Source organism: Panicum virgatum, chromosome 7N, assembly GCF_016808335.1.
Source record: "Panicum virgatum strain AP13 chromosome 7N, P.virgatum_v5, whole genome shotgun sequence".
NCBI lineage: Eukaryota > Viridiplantae > Streptophyta > Magnoliopsida > Poales > Poaceae > Panicum > Panicum virgatum.
The window spans coordinates 31358575-31377818 of NC_053151.1; the positions used below are offsets into that span (position 1 = coordinate 31358575).

General features: G+C 41.3%; 2 protein-coding genes across 2 annotated transcripts; both read right to left on the reverse strand.

Moving 5' to 3' along the window:
- Positions 1–3575: 3575 nt before the first annotated feature.
- On the reverse strand, positions 3576–7742 carry LOC120681518 (MADS-box transcription factor 26-like). Its single transcript, XM_039963034.1, has 8 exons — positions 7576–7742; positions 5819–7179; positions 5622–5703; positions 5278–5339; positions 4875–4977; positions 4147–4188; positions 4009–4050; positions 3576–3699 (listed from the first exon to the last, which is right to left on the reverse strand). The coding sequence occupies exons 2-8, from the start codon at positions 5998–6000 to the stop codon at positions 3604–3606; spliced, it is 609 nt and encodes a 202-aa protein (XP_039818968.1). The 5' UTR covers positions 6001–7179; positions 7576–7742; the 3' UTR covers positions 3576–3603.
- Positions 7743–14221: 6479 nt separating this feature from the next.
- LOC120681516 (putative 12-oxophytodienoate reductase 11) lies at positions 14222–18928 on the reverse strand. Its single transcript, XM_039963031.1, has 6 exons — positions 18799–18928; positions 17488–17857; positions 16695–16835; positions 16487–16617; positions 15854–16012; positions 14222–15605 (listed from the first exon to the last, which is right to left on the reverse strand). The coding sequence occupies exons 2-6, from the start codon at positions 17604–17606 to the stop codon at positions 15013–15015; spliced, it is 1143 nt and encodes a 380-aa protein (XP_039818965.1). The 5' UTR covers positions 17607–17857; positions 18799–18928; the 3' UTR covers positions 14222–15012.
- Positions 18929–19244: the final 316 nt, after the last annotated feature.

Here is a 19244-nt window from a genome sequence, read left to right on the forward strand (position 1 = left end):
AACTGAACCAGCTCAGGATGCAAGCGGCGCAGGCTTTGCCGCGAACCCGCTGGACCCGCCTGCACCATGAACCCACCTAACCCACGTCGCAAACCCGTATAGCTGAAGCGGTCCTCGCGGGTATACCCAGCGGCGCGTTGCAAACCCACGTCCACGCTCTCCAGGCGCTGACGCCACCTCCGGAAGTCCATTCCGACGCTCCCGCTTCGCGTCGAGGGAGGACGTCGCACCGCAGGACGACAAGCAATTCAACGCCATCGTCGGTGCGATCCTCGCCCGGCGCGTTGGCGGTGGCGGAGCCCGCATCGACGCACTGGAGATCAGCAGCACCCGTTGGCCAGAGCGAGCCCTCGCCGACGCGTGGCTCCAGTTCGCCGCGGCGCATGTCGCAGGGTGTACGTCCTTCACGCTTATCATGGCGCCGCCTCCGGGTTCGGGGCCGTAGCTCCTCGGCGAGTTGCCGAGACGCGCGAACGCCACAGCGATCAGGCTCACTGGCTCAGCCTGGGCCAGGCGTGAGGGGACACTCCAACTCCCCACCATGGCGGTGTTCCGCGAGCTAGCCGAGCTATCGCTCATCAATGTCGCGTTTGCGCGTGGCCAGGGCGTCGCCGTGCTGCCCGCGGCGCCATGAGCCTGCTTGCACCTTCGACCATCGTACTTTCGCAAACGACACTCGTTGATAGCATGCGGCCAAGCGGGTTGCCAAAGAGCCCGCAAAAACTAGCGGGCGTGTGAGGGCCGCCGCTTGAAACCGCATATGCGTTTGCGGCAGGTGCGGACCCGCGGCGGGCAGCCCACAACCTGCCCCGCCTGCATCCCGAGAACCAGCCTTGGCCCGAATTTCCAATCCATCTTTCGAAAAAGGAATGAAATTTTCCCCTTCTCTATAAACTCTAAAGGATGAAGTTTTACTTTTTTTTGTTATCTCAAATAGATGGAATTTTAGGTTCCTTAGGTAATAATGTGTTTTCCCATGTTATTTCAAGCCAGTTTTTTCCCATGTTTTTTTAAGTCGTAGGTACTAAGTATTCAATACAAAAATCTCAAAAAAATCAAGCTGCAAGCAGACATTTGTAAATTATTATAAGCCATTTTTGCTAACATACATACGTACTCCAAATGTGCATTTGCTGCAAGCCATACTGCAATAAAAGAAGTGCCTTGGTTTATGCTTTGGATAATTAAAGGAGCAAATACAAAAATCTTAATGATGTGGTGATGAATCAGGATTAGATACATAAGCCTATGAAAAGAAGGGATTATTTTGATATAAATTTCGGCATCTGATCTATAGCTTGAGGGGAAGCCCTCCAATCTAGTTCGAATGAAAATGCTAGCAAATCCATAGGCAGCCGCAGAAGAGCAAACATTATACGACAGGAAGACGGTGCATCTGCTTGACTTTTTCTTTGCCGTTGTGAAACACTTCGGTGATTGCACAGAAGTATCGGGGAGAAACTTCGCGTATCTAGCTAGTGGGATCATTTTGTGCTGGAACATATGTCGAAATTGAATCAAAACTCCCAGCTAGGGTTGAAAACGGTCGGGATCGATCGGGATAACCCCGTTACCGTTTTCACTTTTACATTTTTAATATGAAAACGATATCGAAAACGGAATGATCGAACACGAAAACGAATACGGACTCACCAGATTCGAAAACGAACCAATTCGAACGGATATGTGTCGAAAACGAATGGTCTACGGAAAATCAAAATGGAAATACACCGACCCGTATGGTACCCAATCATCCAACAAACCCGACATGAGTACATAAAAACAATAGACAAATAATACTAACACAAGTAACTGTAAATCATGATAATAATTCAAAACCTCACAAACAAGTTTACAGCCACACACACATAGTAGTGCAATATATATAGTGGCAACTCATAAGCCCACACTGAGAATATATAACAAATTTATGACCACAACCACATACATAGTAGTAAAGTTGGTACATATTGAATTAGTAAAACGGGATATCCCGATAAATATGAGAAATACAGAAACGATCGGGATACAAGCTAAACTGTTTCCGTCCCGTTTCCGAATTTGGCATCCTGTATTTCATACCATTTCCAATTTGTCCGAAAAATACAAAAACGAGCAAGTAAAATGTAGAAATCGGGGCGGAACGAGACGAGATTTATCCCGACAATTTTCAACCCTACTCCGCCAAATCTTCGCTATAAAAAACATGTATCGGTCCACCAAGTATCGGTAGGAAGATAGTCCGGTACTAATTCTAACATTAGTACAGAGTCATCTCCAATAGATATTTTTGAGGTGGATGAAAAGATCTAAAGACCTTTATTATTCACCCGTACTAAAGGTTCCACCCAGGTTGGTGTTATCCTCGTAGGTTCTTCGAGAGTTACTTTAAAAGAAAAAGAAAAGCATTTCTCTTCACATCAAAGGTTATACATTGGTAAGATTGTAAGGAGGAATTGTGCGAGACAAGATGTGAGGTCTCAAGTTCGAATCTTCACACCATGCATGTGTATTTTGCATGAAATGGTGAAGTTACAACTATTTTATTTGTGAAGCTGTAACCGTTGTTCCATCTACAAAATTAGAAAAATATTCTACAACAAAATTTCAAAAAAAAATCTAAGTCGGAAAATAAAAACGTTCTATTTGAAAAAATAGAACTTGTTCCAAGAATAAAACAGAACCAGATGTTTTGAAAAATGTTTTGGAATAAAATAAAATTATTTCAGAACAAAATATTTTGAATATAATTAGGTTTAGTTTACTTTTTTAGATCTGTACAATCAGAATTCAGTTTTATAATCTGTTTGCGAACTGTGTTTTTTTTATTTACATGAAGTTATATATGTATGTAGTATGTCAGTCCGTCACTATACATGTCAGACAGACGACTCCGTTCCGCACAGAGCCACTAACCTCGTGGCACACGCCTTTTGCATGCGAGTCACATCTTTTCTATACTGGCCGAGTAGTGCCCCTACTAGCCTTATGTGATAGATTGACCGGCGCGTGCGCGACCCCCTATCATTATTGGGATGACACCACCTGAAAAATTTTCCCCTGATACAGTAGAACCAGAAATGGAGTGTGCCAGGCGCCAATACATGATTAGGGCATAACCCTAAGGGTGTGTTTAGTTGATAAAAAAAGTTTGGGTTTTAGTACTGTAGCACATTTCGATGTTTCACGACAAATAATGTCTAATCATAGATTAATTAGGCTTAAAAAATTCATCTCGTACTAATAAGTTAGACTGTATAATTAATTATTTTTTCAACTACATTTGATGCTCTATGCATGTGTCTAAAAATTCTGTAGTCAATTTTTTAGAAACTAAACAGAGATACAATGGGATACAACAGTGAAAAGAGAGAAGTACAACTCACGAACAAGTCGAAGACAAGTCAAGACGAAAGCTGAAAAACTACCACCGATCGTTAATTACTGCCACACCATCGAGCAACATGCTTGTCGTGCTCCATGACCATTATTCCCACAACTCGAAGTGAAAGATACAAAGCTCCTAGGAGGATCTCGGCATGGTATCCTAATGGAGCATGCAAAAGAACCGACGAGGAAACTTGACATCACGGATATCTAGGCTTACAAATAGTAGTTACTTCCCCTGTTCAGCTGAAATGGCACTTGTGGTACCATCACTGATCCACTGGCGTTCAGAATCCCGTTCTGCTCAGATATCTGTAAGCGAAAGATAAGGCGGTGAGTAATGTGTTTTGGCATCTCCCAAGATGCTTTCTTGTAAAAAATATTTCTGAATAACATGTTTGCTCGAGAGGGGCTTTGATGATAAGAAAGATAGATTGGTCCTAGTGCAAGGTAGCAGATATATCGGCTGCGCTTTGTAGAAGTTTAATAATATTAGCTCACTAATTCCTCTGGTTTATCCCCAAATCCGTACACAGTCTTGAACTAATTTCCCTATCATGTAAATGGATATTTCCAACGAAGTTTAGTTTTTTGTGCTGGAACATTAGACTTGAGAAGTACCTTCTCTTGGAATATATCATTGGTAGCCTGCAATATGTCTTCCTGAAAAACATTGCTGAAGGGAGCCACACTGCTTGTCTCTTGTATATGTAAGCTCGAGTTTGTTACAGGAGCTAAAAATGAGCATGCTGACCCAACCTTGTTCCTGAGCATCTCAATCTCCATAGACATGATCTGCATCTGTTAACCATATACAAGTATATTACAACTTTGCAAGTACCTCCTACAGATAATTTCGATCTGTATTTGAAAAGGGAAAAATTCGATTACACCCTCGAACTATTACAGAAGTTCAATTTTTAACTTTCAACTACAAAAAAAAGTCATCTAACTGTCAAAAGTGGGCAAATTTGGCCATTGGGGTGGTTTCGATGGTGATTCTATATTTTTATAAAAAAATTCTAATTAGATCTAAAAACTCAAAACTAATTTATTTTAAATCAGAAAAATATGAAACTAATACCAAAACTTTTCAAAAAAATGTAACCTATCAATTATTGCTCTATTTGAATCTTAGTTATTAAAAAATAGGTATAACTACAGGCAACCAAATATTATGGACATAAAAAAATTGATAAGAATAAATGGCAAATATCATGCCAATAGATAGGTTACATTTTTTAGAAAACATTTGATACCCATGTCATATTTTTATGGCTTAAAATGAATTACTTATGATTTTTTTTGTTTAAATTTGAATATTTGAATTCTCACAAAATGGAAAACCACCTATGAAACCACCTAAGAGGCCAAATTTGTCCGGTTTCAACAGTTGGATGACCTCTGTTATCCGGTTATAAGACTTTTTGTAATAGTTTGATGGTGTAAATCAGACTTTTCCCATTTGAAAAGAACATGAACCTTACCTTTTGGGAACGAATGTTTTGTACCCATATTTCAAGGTTACTTTCGAGGGAGTGGAGCTCACCAAGACTCATGTGGTTTATATCACTCTCACCATATTTGTACCTGCGTTGATGTTCTCAAGTTTGGTCATCAATTTCTCATATCGAACAATTGTTTACCAAACCTTAAAAACTATGCATTTTCTAGAAAAACCTTTACGGATTCTTGGCTTTTAATGTATCATGTTAACTCCTATTATTGTGTTGCAGGCACATTATCTTAATTTCAGTTTCCTTTTCTAATGTTACATTAACTATCGTTGTTTTCAAGAGCAACCTAGAATGCAGGATCATTTGTTTTACTCTAACAAGTCTGTTATTGCTCTTACAGAGACAGTCCTTTATGTTAACACAGCTCATTTACCTTAAGCCCTTTTGAAGTAATTCAATTTCACGTGTCAGTGCTAGTACTTCTTGAGGTATTGCCTGCAATAACAAAGAATATTACCATTTAGTACAGTAGTTAAACTCTGCACATTGTATTTTACCAATATGTGCACTTCAGAATTGAAATAATCATGCCATATGAAACTTTGTTAGCACCAGTGATTAAAGAGATGATGGATACATGCGTGCTCAGCAAAAGTTCCCTCACTAATCATGCCTACAAGGTTTCAGAGAAAGTCCTTCCTATGCATTAATGCATAGCTCTGCAATTTTGTTTCTAACTGCTTATCTACATAACTTAATCTAAACTCTTAGTCTGACCTGAGGTTTCTTCTTTCTTCTACTTGCACCTTGCGTTTCTCCAAAGGCAGTCTTGTACCTCTCAACCAAGACTTGCATGTTCCTAATGTACACAAATTTGAAACAAAGGGAAAGTGGAAACATACTAGCCTAACTTTTGCGAAGATAAACATTTTTTTGCGGAGATAAACATGAGAGGTAGAGAACGAGATACTGACCCATTGGTGGCGAGCTCATACATCATGCCATGAGGTGAGAACACAATAACACCAATATCAGCATCACAGAGAACAGATAACTCATTGGCCTTCTTGAGCAGGCCCATCCGCCGCTTGGAGAAGGTTACCTGTCTATGCGCCGGGTTCTCTATCCTCCTAATCTGAACCTTACCTCGAGCCATCGTTACTCGGATCAAGTGTTTTTTCGTGTTTTGTGCACACAACCTCCCACTAGTTTAGACTAGCTTCTGAGGTTGTTGCAGCTAACTATTTGATATTCCACATGCACTTTAGATCAATGGCGACTTGGATCCACCATGGAAGCAAGCAATTTATAGGGAGCTCCTGAGGACAGGGAATAATTTTTAGGCCAATCTTTCGACATTACAAAAGGCTGCATACAGGACATGAACTGTTTCCCATGTATCAGTCATACACACTGGATGTTGATGTTATAATGTTTCCTGCACAGTGCTGGATCTTGTTCTAGAGCTGAGGTTTTCTTGAATACGGTTCTAGAGCTCAACTTGCTATTACTCTTTCATTAAAAAAATCTTTTTGGAAAAAAACAAAGATAACAGACATCTTCCACTAAGAATTTAAATCAGAATATTGCTTTGACACTCACAAATGAACCCTTCTTGTAGGGACGAAGCAAAAATTACCGTGCAGACTACTTCAAATTTTATAGATCAAGTTACAACTTTTCCCTGCTGACTCCCTGCTTCTTTAGGAGTTACAGTACAGTAAGTAGCTAAAGCAATATTCATTCAGAAAAGGCATAGGTTAATGCTAACCGGTTCACAAGCTATAAAATTCTTCTCTAACAAATACAATTCATATTTGGTATTACTACTGAACCCTAGAGCTATATAGTCAACCTGTTCATAATCATTAGTCCAAAAATTAGCGAGGAATATATGTCAAGCAAAAGAATTATACTTCATGCTGTTAAGAATATGTTTTATTTTGAATGGTCAGACTAAAATCTTTAAATCTACAGGTTCTTTGTTCTTTTTTCTAGAATTAGAAAGGGAGAGACGTCCCTCAGTTTCACAGAAAAAAAGTAGAATTAGAAAGGGAGAGACATCCCTCAGTTTCACAGAAAAAAAAAGGAACTTGCAGTAGGCAACTACTAGTATGCAACTACATGCAATCACTCGAATTGTGCATGCAAAACTGAATCTTATTTCAACAAATTAGCAACAAATAAAGCTAAATTATGCATTATGGATCACGGTTGCAGTTTACCAGGACCACCCCTTTGCAATAGCTTTAGGTCCAGATTCCCATCCAGTCATCTTCAAGTATTGTGGAAATCCAGGTTATCAATCACATTCTAGAGGCTCACCAATGCAACCCTATCAATCATTCAACAAAGCCGGGCGGAGACAAACAAAATCTTAGAATCAGCTACTTAATGTGAGACAAATGAGGTGCATTTGAGATTTACAAAAAACCAGCAATGCAGGCGTCAGCACCCTTTATTGCCTACTTTATGCCCATAAGAGGTAGATTTTAGGTGCACAAGTTTAACTCAGCAAGGAAGGTATTTTAAGTATTCTGTCCATTTCAAATATTTAATCGATCTATTTTACTATGCTTTGTCTTGGGAAAATAATTAGGGTTTTATCTGGCCATTCTATTTCATCTTCCAGTCCAGTTATTAATATAATGATGTGAAAGATGTCAAAGGTTGAAACATAAATTTAACATGGTTAAGTGATTCCTCCATCATTAAAATTGATCAACCTTACCCTGTACTGGTTCCTAGCGAGTGCCTTCAGTCAGCTTGTGTTGTAGCTTTTCGAGAATTATCCTTCTACATGCAAGGATACATAGCTCTCCAGCGTATTCTTGAAAATAGATAAACAGAAGGTATTAAAGTTCAGAAATAGATATGTTTCATTGTACCAAGCAATTTAATTGACATGATGATCTAAGTTCTTGATAAAATTCTATCCATTCAATTTGGAGAACAAAAGCAGCTTTTTTTAGGGATAAAGACGCAGGAGGATCCTATTTTTATGTATTACATAAACATATTTTCTAAATAATTTTAGATAACAAACCTCACCGCATCTTAATATTTCTAAATCCAAACAGTTCTCTCCATGCCACTGCAGCTATCGATACAAGAAAATGATCCAACTCCTGAACTCCAGGAGAAAGTTGGCGTGTGCCATGATACCACACTATGCATAATAGCATCACCAAACAGTTTATTTTTTTTAAAAAAAAAGCACAGGCATTTTTTTATGAGTAAAATGCACTAGAGGTCCACCAACTTGTAAGGATGTGTCATTTAGGTCCACGAACTCTAAAAGTGCATTTTTAGGTCCATCAACTTGTAATTTGTGTCACTTAGGTCCATAAACTCTGAAAATGCATTTTTGGGTCAATAAACTTATAATTTGTACCACTTAGGTCCATAAACTCTAAAAGTGCATTTTTAGGTCCAGAAATTTTATCCATGACCAGTCGTGTGGCCATAGACGCACCCAAAAAAGGTCGCCTAACTGTCCATGTATATCTTTCAACCACTCACCGAGAACCACTCTAGATTGACCCAGCTCTAACGTCGGCACAATATTTTTCACCACAACTTCTGGCGCCACCATATCCGGCTACCCGCACCACGGAGAACATAATATCCCCTAGCACGGTACACATGTTGTTGAGTCTCTTGTGACATCCTCCACCTTTCCCAAGCCATCACCCCATCCTTTCCACCCATATTACAGGGTCATATCTAGATCTAAGCTTCCGAGTTCACTAATGAAAGTCTGTAAGCTCCCCTTTAAATCCTAATACATGTCAATAACATCCGAAATAAATCTTCCATCCATCCTATCTCCTCTCCGTATGCTCTTGATTCAAAATCGGAGCTCAAATTTCACCCTTCTAGCAAAACCCAGTAATGTGTGGGCATCGTGTAGATTTATGTAGGTGCGATATCAATGCATGAAGGCTAGGTGGAGGGGTGTGGACCTAGGTGACACAAATTACAAGTTTATGGATCTAGAAAGACTTTCATAGTTTGTGGACTTAAGTGACACAAATTACAAGTTTATGGACCCAAAAATGCAATTTCAAAGTTGATGGACCTAAGTTGTCCTCTCACAAGTTGATGGACCTCTGGTGCATTTTAATCTTTTTTCATTATAGGAAAAATTTGAGAAATCAAAATTAGAAACTGACGTAAGTAAATTGCATTACTTGACAACAAATTAAAATTGTACCAGTATATTGACAGTAGAGAAAAGTATATTAGCTTTACATGTGTAAGTTGATAGGTATACAATTAAGTGGACCAAACTGGCATGTGGAAAGTGGATAATCATAAGGTAAAGGAATTATACAGTGAACTTCCGTGTTCATTGTTCAGAATAAAAAAGTTAACTCCAGAGATATCTCTGAGATGGTAAAAAGTAGCATGAAAAACAAAAGAAACAGATATAATAATTTTTGAAGAAAAAACAGATATAATAATTACTATTAGTAAAAAGCGAACAAATTCAAAGCTAACATCATTATGTATTTCCACATTTATTTTTTTCTCGAACAACGCAGGAGAACTGCGCGTCATTTCATTAAGATAGAAAAGAGTACATAGGTCTAGATAGACCACACCAGGCACCAGAACCAGCGCCACTCACACACAATTATATTTCCACCACGGAGACGAATAGACGACCCTACGACCCCAAACTTTAGGCCAGGAAAGTCAACGACCTGGACACCAACTACTGGAGTTTGGAAGCCCCTGCCAAACCCCAAAGGCCTCCTTCCAGACTAACCGACCTAAGGACATCTTGGATACTTGGCCTCTTCTTCTCAAAGACACAAGCATTACAGTGTTTCCACAACTCCCAGGCCACCAAGATTATTAAGGAATTCAGGCCCTTGCGAGCTTCTTTTGGAGCTGTTGCAACTGTTTTCCTCCACCACCCTGAGAAACGGACAACCGTAGGTTGTGGTGCTAATTGCAGCAGACTTAGCTGCTGCAGAATTATGGTCCAGAATTCGCGAGCAAAAACACACCCTAACAGCAGATGGTTTATTGTTTCCTCCTCCTGATCACATAAAGGGTAAGCCTCTGGATAGGCCAGATTCCTTTTGGCTAGTTGATCAGTTGTCCACACTCGGTTATGGAACACCAGCCAAATGAAGAACCTACAGCGAGGAGGTGCCCAGGTTTTCCAAATTCTTCTCCACGGACGAAACCTGATGGATCCCACAAAGAAGGCCTCATAGGCAGATTTGCTGCTATATGAACCATGCTTAGTTAGCTTCCATCTGTAGTGATCTGATATGTTTTGGTGTAGAACAACACCATCTACCATATCCCATATGAGAAGGTAATCGACCAACACCTCTACAGTAAGATCTCCCTTGATGTCATGCACCCAACTCCTATTTTGCAGTGCTTGAGCCACAGTCCTCCTATTAACAGTTTGCTTCGGGACTGCTTTAAACAGGTTAGGGGCTAATTCGGCCAAAGTGTGCCCATCCAGCCACCTATCTTTCCAGAACAATACTTCCTCCCCATTTCCAACTATAGCATCTACTACTACATCAAAGAGGGCCTTGGCATTTAGAGGAACTGTAATAGGAAGACCAACCCAAGGTCTATCAGGGTTTGTTTTTTGTGCCCATAACCAGTGGATCCTCAGTGCCAAGCCAAGAAGCTCAAGATTATGAATCCCCAGGCCTCCATACTCAAGTGGCCTTTGCATCTTCTCCCAAGCAACCAGACAGTTGCCACCATTGGCCTGAACATGACCCTTCCAAAGGAATCCTCGTCTTCTCTTGTCAATAGCCTTGAAGAACCATTTTGGTAAATCCATGGCTATCAGCAGATAAATTGGAGCAGCGGTCAGCACCACTTTCACCATAACCAAGTGTCCCACCTTATTCATTAGAGATGCCTTCCATCCAGGGAGATAATCTACCACTTTATCAACTAAAGGCAGTAGCACCTCCTTAGTTGGTTTGCCAATGGTGAGCGGGAGGCCAAGATAGGTACAGGGGAAAACCTTGATGTTGCAGGAGAGAACATTTGCTATGAGTGTCAACTCCTCATCAGAGTATTGAATCAGGGATACTGAGCTCTTGGATAGATTGGTTCTAAGGCCGGAGACATGTCCAAACATATCCAGAAGATGCCTGATAACAATTAGTTCCAAATTGCAAGGCCTCAAGAATATAACAGCATCATCCGCATAGAAGGATACACGATGTCTAGCTTGCTGAATGGCTAGTGGCTGCAGCAATCCTTCCATGGTGGCATACTCGACCAATGAATTCAGAACGTTCATCACTAATATGGGTGGGCACAATACCCGAAACCAGAAATCCAAACCAGAAAAACCCGAGCCCGAACCCGAAAAACCGGAACCCTAATTCGGGTTCTAACCCACAGTACCCGAAATTATTACGGGTAATTCGGGTATTGGGCCACGGTACCCGAACTACCCGAAGTACCCGAAAAATAACCCAGCCCAAATATATTTATTCATTGCAGCCCAGCCCACTAAACCTCTTAACCCTAACCCTACGCAGCCGCCCAGCCCCCGCACCCCCGCGCCTCTTCACGCACCCTGCCGTCCTCTCGCGCCGCCTCACCCCAAACACCCAACCTTATCCACCACCTTGCAGGCCAGAGCCGCCGCCCCTTGACGGCGCATCTCGTCGCGGACGCCAAAGCCAACGCCCACCGCCCACCAGAAGCGCCGCAGCAACAGTGCGCGACGGCCGACGGCGTCGCCTCAGCCCCGACCTCCTCGTCAAGCTGCAGGCCTGCAGCGGCTGGTCTTCCATGTCGGCATCCAGCGGCGCTCGCGAGGGGGTGCAGGCTTGCTGTGTGCAGGCGTGCAGCAGTGCGGGCAAGGAGCTTTTCTGACTAGGAAGCCGGAAAGGCACCAACGACGGAGGAACACTACACAGGCTGAGACGAGTTTTTTCTTTACTAGCACTAGATACACTTGATAAATGCAGTGACAAAGAGTTTGTTTTTTCATTCGATAGCGCTTCTTCCTTTTCTCCCTCCAGATTTCTCCTGGCCATTGTTCAGCTGCTAGATTAGAACAACAGCAAGTAGAAAATCGGGTAGTACGGGTAACCCGAACCCGAACCCGAAATTATCGGGTACCCGAAATGTCGGGTTTTGTTTATTTTAAACAAATTTCGGATTTCAGTTTTCAAAACCCGAAATTTAAAAAACTCGAAAAACCCGAACCGAAATTTTCGGGTAACCCGAACGCCCAAGCCTAATCACTAATATAAACAACATCGGAGAAAGAGGATCTCCTTGTGTGAGGCCTCGATGATGAAAAATAGTGTCTCCCGGCTCTCCATTAACCAGCACTTGTGTCGAAAAGTGGACAGAATCAGGCAAATGAGGTCCAACCACCGTTGGCCAAAACCAACCTTTCTCAGTATTTCCAAGAGAAACAACCAAGAAATAGAATCAAACGCCTTGGAAATATCTAGTTTAAGAAGAATATGAGCCTCTTTATTTTTGTGCAAAGATTTCACTATCTGTTGTACCAAAATAAAATTGGCATGAGTGTTCCTTCCTCTCACAAAGGCGCTTTGGTTTGTGGAGATCAAGGAAGGTAACAAGGGGGCTAGCCGGTTAGCCATGAGCTTAGTCACCAATTTAGCAAAGCTATGGATTAGACTTATTGGCCGAAAGTCCTTTACTCCACAGCATCCATCTTTTTAGGCAGCAAGGTAATGAAGGCCGTATTGAGGAGACGAAACTTGAAGACATGACCTCGCTGAATAGTGTCCAGGGCCATCAAAATGTCACCTTTAATAATACTCCAGCAAGATGTGACACCCGGCCCATTTGTTTCGGCTCAGTAGTGGCCCATGAGCGTGGTGTGCGCGAGTTTAGTACCACATTGCTAGTTGAGCAAGGGTGGTGTCAACTTATAAGCCTTTGTCCCCCAGCCATAGCACCTTCGGGTTAACTCTTTTACATGAAGCAAGGACAAAAGTGTAAGTAGGGTGCTATGTGTACGTGTGCCCGCCCCTCGGAAGGGCTGGGTGGTGCAGCTTTGGAGGACGGGGTGTTACAAGTGGTATCAAAGCCGACTCTCGCGGTTAGTAAGTGTTCGGGCATATGGCACATGGCGCGTGTGGGCCTGGATGGGACACACTGCATGGCATATGGCGCCGGCACTGGACGTACGAGCATGCACCAAGAGGGGGCGGTCCTGGACATTTGCCCGTGTGGGTGAGTTGGACCGACGAGGACGTGGGTTCTTTGAGGGGGGGGTGTATGTGACACCCGGCCCATTTGTTTCGGCCCAGTAGTGGCCCATGAGCGTGGTGTGCACGAGTTTAGTATCACATTGCTAGTTGAGCAAGGGTGGTGTCAACTTACATGCCTTTGTCCTCCAGCCATAGCACCTTCGGGTTAACTCTTTTACACGAAGCGAGGACGAAAGTGTAAGTAGGGTGCTATGTGTACGCGTGCCCGCCCCTCGGAAGGGCTGGGCGGTGCAGCTTTGGAGGACGGGGTGTTACACATGTCTAGATGTAAATCCTTTATGATAAGCCCACACTTCCTCCTCGGAGAAAGGAACATCCAGAGATGACAGATCATGTTGGTGAATACCCAACTCATCTAAATCAAAAGTAAATTCTCTTTCTTCAGCTTTGCCAAGAATATTTTCATAAAACTAAAACACCGCTGCTTGTTCCCTTCTTGTGAAACAACCACTTGGTCCCCTACTTGCAGTTTGGGGATAAAGTTCTTTTTTCTGAATCTAGCTTGCTGATGGAAAAAAAAAACAGTGTTAGCATCCCCTTCTTGAAGATATAGGATTCTGGAGCACAGGCAGGCAAGGTTCGATCTAGCGAAGCCAACACAAGACAATGGAGCTTAAGCTTCCTGCGTAGCCATTCCTTATTCAAGTTGGACCAATATTCTTTAGGCATTAGCATCTGCTGACAAAGCATAAACCAAGTTGCTAGATAATAGTTGATGCAATTAATAGTACTTCTCTCCTGCGTATTCAAGGAAAAAAATATAATAGTACTTTACATTTTAATAATGCAGAAGACTGCATAAGTATCTCCCCTGTTTTTGAATATCTTTTTATTGATGAGGCACAACTCTCCTGCATTTTTTGAGAAAAAATATCTTTTTATTGTATCCTTCTTTTAATTTTTCATATGCATAATCATAATCTATACGTTGTCTCTTGTTGTTATTGAAGTTCAAAATGACGGATCTGGACTTCTGGAGTAAACACCCGTGGGTCATTGCTAGGCAAATAACTTCAGTTTTTAGAGCAGTAACTCAACTAAATATCAATTACACTGTACTAAAGTTACAGAAGGTTCAGCTTCCAATGAAATAAACAAATGCCAAAAGATATCAGAGGATGAAAAAAGAATATATGGCCCTAGAATTTGGTATAACAAACTGAAATGATAAAACAGAATCCCGTCTTAAGACAATCAGCATGACACAAATTAAGCTCACTTATTCAGACTTCTACCCCCTTTCAAATAACAATGCGACACAATCTGCTCAGTTTCTCATATGGAAGAAAATTGTAAAAACAAAAAAAATGGTTGGATCTCATAGATATGTGAATCCAACAAACTCTGAATTACAATTATATCCTGGTTTGCATGATCCAGTACATGTGTAGTCGCTGAAAGAGAAGAATTGGAGGAAAAATAAGAAAAAAATTAGTAATTAACACAAAGCAGCCTTTTTTGTTCTTCATCATAAAGAATGTCCATGATAAAAGGCTCACCTTCATCTGATATATATAGCTTTTGTACCAGAGACTATCATTTCGAACCATATGCCTAAGAATACCAGAGACTTATCATTTCGAACCATATGCCTAAGAAATTATTTTTCTAGCTTGAGTAGCTAGTGGATTCTACTTTCTTAACTTCTAAAATTTGAAAGCTAAAACATCTCTCTGCTAGAGCACTCGACTGAACCTACCCTTAATTTATTCCTTTGCTGGCTATGCCAGTGACTAATGGAACACATGTGGAAGCAAAAGGAGGAAATATGTAACATAGCGAGCATGACTCCATCAAGATGATCATATTGTTTGGTCCATGCACATGAAATCCCAGAATTCAGATCAATTAATGACCTTACTCCTCTAATATTACTAGCACACACAAGGTAGCTATCCAATCATCGACCTTTAGATGTCTGATGAAAGAAATGGGTAGTCAGTATATCCGATAACTGGATCAGGGATGTAGAAAGTCTCACTGTTGTACTTATTGAGACTAGCATCAATTTCAAACCTCCGAGGCAAGTCAGGATTGGACAAAAATAAGCGCCCATATGCAATCAGGTCAGCATAGCCACTGGAGATTGCATTGTTCCCATCCTTCCTATTGTAGTTGCCAGCAACAATAAGTGTTCCCTTGAAAGCATCCCTCACTGGACCAAGATTGTAGGGGTTTTCAAAAATTTCACCAAGTTTTACCTTCCGAGGCTCCACCACATGGCAGTAAAGGATTCCAAATTTATTCAGTGCATGTGCCATATATAGGCCTAGTGCTTCTGGGTTTGAGTCTGCTGCTCCTGAATAATTGCCAAAAGGTGAAAGTCTTATCCCAACCTTTTCAGGCCCAATTTCACCAACTACGGCTTCAACAATTTCCAGGGCAAAGCGGCAACGGTTCTCTAAGCTGCCACCATATTTGTCCGTGCGATCATTGACCTGGTCCTTTAAAAACTGGTCAATCAAGTAACCATGAGCTCCATGGATTTCAACACCATCAAATCCTACACACCACATATAGAGTTAAGAATAGATTGCCCTTTTCTTCTGGAGTCAGAACTAGGATTGCAGTAAATTACTACTATGTGGTTGTTGAACATTTAACACATAATCCACAAGAACCTTAGGATTCTAATTTAGTATTTTTCTACTGACCCCAATTTGACAAGTCTAAAAAAGTATACATTTCTTAATTCTTTGCAGGCTAGTCTTATTAATTTAGAGTGTAAAAATGTCAGAGCATGGTGCTTACCAGCTTCAATTGCATTTCTGGCAGCTATCCTGAAATCGTTGATGATCGAAGGGATTTCACTAGTTTCTAATCGTCTAGGAGGTGTGAACTTAGCCACATGTACACTATTCACTGGCTTATCAGTGCTTGAAACTGGAGCTTGCCCATTAGGCTGAAAAGCTGTACCAGAACAGTTAAAATTTGTCGGTATTAATGCCATCTTTTCTCTATAAAGTATCAGTACAGAGTAACATCATGAATGTGCTTAATATCTTCGTGGTTACCACAAAGACAATTTGTTCTGAATTTAGCTTGGGGAACAATCATATACTATATTAGAGTAATTTCGAATGTTTGATCACTAAGAAATATTAAATGTGGATAACTGACAAAACTCATTCCATAACTCCCGGGTGAAATCGCGAGACAAATCTAATGAACCTAATTATGCAATGATTAAATAATATCATGCTACAGTAAATAGTCTCTAATGATGGATTAAATAAGCTTAATAGATTCGTCTCGCAATTTTTCGTCCATCCATGTAATTAATTTTATAATTAGTCTATATTTAATACTTGTAATTAGTATTGAAAAAGGTGCAAAAAAAATTTGTCCAAAATTTTTTGGTAACTAAACACCCCCTAAACTTACTGGAGTTGGAGACTCTCCCTACGTGCCAAATCTGACAAAAGAATATTCCTCCTTTCTCGTGGACCCCATCTACGATTGGCTTCCATGCTTCCACTTGCTCCTTTGTCCAAATACCAGGAGTATCCTTGTACCTTGTAGGGAATCATACAGAAAAAAAAAATCTTTAGAACGCTGAAAAAGGCACAGCCTAAGGATCTAGGTGACGCACCCTTGAGCAGTGTCAGACACTCCAGTGGCCTCAGCGATCAAAAGGCCTCCTTTAGTAGTTCTCTGTTGGTAATACAGTATGGCATGAGGCTGAGGAACATTACCGTAGGACCGCTGCCTAGTTAGTGGCGCCAGAACCACCCTACACATGGAAGCAAAGTTATTGTCCAAAGCTATATACCACAGTAGTAACAGCAACGTTTTTCTATACTGTATCACACTCGCTTTTGGTCTCCTCATGATTGAATGAAATTTCTTTTTCCACAAACATGTCATAAGCTAATCTTTGAGGCACCCCAATCAAACCTTTCAGAACTCATAAATTACCATCAGTTTTGTTTTGGGTTTCAGCACGATGCCATCGTACTCATCCTGAATTATGAAATGAAAACTTGGGAAAGGAAGGACAAAGGCGAAAAGAAAAGGAAGAGGAAAAAGGAAAAGGAAGGAGGGAGAATCGGGGAGACTAGTCTTCATACGAACAGCAGAGACGGCATCTGCGTAAAGCAGATAAAGCCGCACCTCCACAAAAGCAAAGATCACTTAACGATGCTCTGCCGGCCATAACTGTCATATCTTCCTTCTTTAGAAAATACAGGTTTCCCAAGTTCGGGCCTTATGATACCCCGTAGTGCTCTACTCGCATGTACTGAGGATGCCCAACGAATAACATCTTGGAGGTGCGTGCTAATCAAAGCGCCACTTGCTTTGCTAATGGGGGAGATCAGAGAGAGAGAGAGAGAGAGAGAGAGAGAGAGAGAGAGAGAGAGAGAGAGAGAGAGAGAGAGTATTACCTGTGGGAAAGATCAAACCTGCCCATCTTGTGAGGGGTCAGGAGGGGGACAGTGTTCGTACCGTCGTCGTTGCTCATCTCTTCCCCCGTCTCTGTCTCTTCCTCTCCCCCCATTCGCATCGCCTCTCTGTCCCTTTATGCTGCCAAGTTGGGGCCTCCTGGGTGATGATACTGATGATTGACCGGCTCGTTTCGCAAAGATCGCTTGAGAAAGAAAGGAGGGCCAATATAATGCAAGAACATCCGGCACAGCTCTGGTCCGGTGAGGTCACTGATGATGCGGTCATGGAGGCAGCAGCCGGCGGAGGGTGTTTTCTATACTCCGCATCAAGTACTAAGATCCTGTTGATTCAATTAATTTTTTTTAGCCCCTGTCACATCAAAAGAAATGTTTCTATTTAGAAGTATCAAATAAAATATGTTTATAAACTTTTTTTGATATATGGGTAATTCGCGAGACGAATCTAATGAGCCTAATTAATCAATAATTTGCTACAGTGATGCTACAGTAACTATCCGTTAATTATGAATTAATATATCTCATTAGATTTGTCTGGCTGTTTAACCCCAGGATTCGGTAATTAGTTTTGTAATTATGCTTCACTTAATACTTATAAAATACTAAAATTCTTTTGATGTGAGATGGTCTAAAATTTAGCTCCTGGAACCAAACAACTCCTAAATGAAGTCTATTCCATTTGCAAAACCTCTTTAGGAATGAGTGTATTTTCGCGACGAATCTAATAACAGTAATGAATTGATGATTGGCTACAGTGATGCTACAATAACCATCATCTAATTATGCGGTCAAAGATCTCATTAAATTCTTCAGAGTTCCTAGTGCAGAAATTGTGGAGTTGGTTTTATAAATTGCTTTTATTTAATACCACTATTGGCGGTCAAAGTGTCGTTCTAGATTGTTTTAGGACAGTCTTAGTGGAAAGTGTTATTGTACAGTTGCCAAAAGTGCCACAACACTTTGACACTGGAATGACATAGCCACTCTCAGTGCACAACGTTATAGCACAGTTTCATAGGCAACTTACAGCATTATATAGTGCAATAATTGTATGATCAAATATGCCATGACTTGATAAAGAACAGTCTCAGTGGGGAGTGTCATCCACATGTCATGATTTGGCAACCGTGTTATGAGAGGGCTATAGTGATGACCCGAGTCATCTCTCTTCTCTTAACTCTGTTGCCACGTCAGCTATTATGCTGATGGGTCATAGTCTTTATGACTCAAGCATTGAGACTGCCCTTAGAAACAACCAAACGGGACCCACGACGCCACATACGTACGGCTCACCTTCTTGCATTGTGCGATCTCGCTTTCGTACGACACCCTTTAATGATGATGGGCAGAGGGACGGCAACAACGACGCGATCTGAAACTCATCCAGCTCACGCGTGAATTTCGTCGTCGGCTTCCCATCCAGGCTGTGTTTAGATCCCTGGAGAAGGTAGAAGAAAAAATCATATCGGATACTGTAGCACTTTTCGTTTGTTTGTGGTAAATATTGTCCTACTATGAACTAACTATGCTCAAAAGATTCGTCTCGCAACGTACATCAAAACTATGCAATTAGTTTTTTTATTTACCTACATTTAGTACTCCATGCATGAGTCATTTGCTATATTTAATGTTTCGATGTGATGGAGATGTGATGGAAAGTTTGGAGTTTTTGTGGGATCTAAACACACCGCCAGTTTTCTCGTCATGTAGTGGGGCCCACGTGATGAGCAATAATTATT

Bases quoted from the DNA above. Each gene is read 5' to 3' on its own strand.
- LOC120681518 (XM_039963034.1), bottom strand. From the start codon at position 6,000: ATGGCTCGAGGTAAGGTTCAGATTAGGAGGATAGAGAACCCGGCGCAT. The intron at 5,704-5,818 runs GTCAGTATCTCG...TGTGTACATTAG, and splicing joins TATGAGCTCGCCACCAATGG to GAACATGCAAGTCTTGGTTG. The intron at 4,051-4,146 runs GTTGGGTCAGCA...AATGTTTTTCAG, and splicing joins TTGAGATGCTCAGGAACAAG to GAAGACATATTGCAGGCTAC.
- LOC120681516 (XM_039963031.1), bottom strand. From the start codon at position 17,606: ATGCGAATGGGGGGAGAGGAAGAGACAGAGACGGGGGAAGAGATGAGC. The intron at 16,836-17,487 runs GTAATACTCTCT...TTCCATGTGTAG, and splicing joins AGGTTTGATCTTTCCCACAG to GGTGGTTCTGGCGCCACTAA. The intron at 15,606-15,853 runs GTAAGCACCATG...TGTGGTGTGTAG, and splicing joins CAGAAATGCAATTGAAGCTG to GATTTGATGGTGTTGAAATC.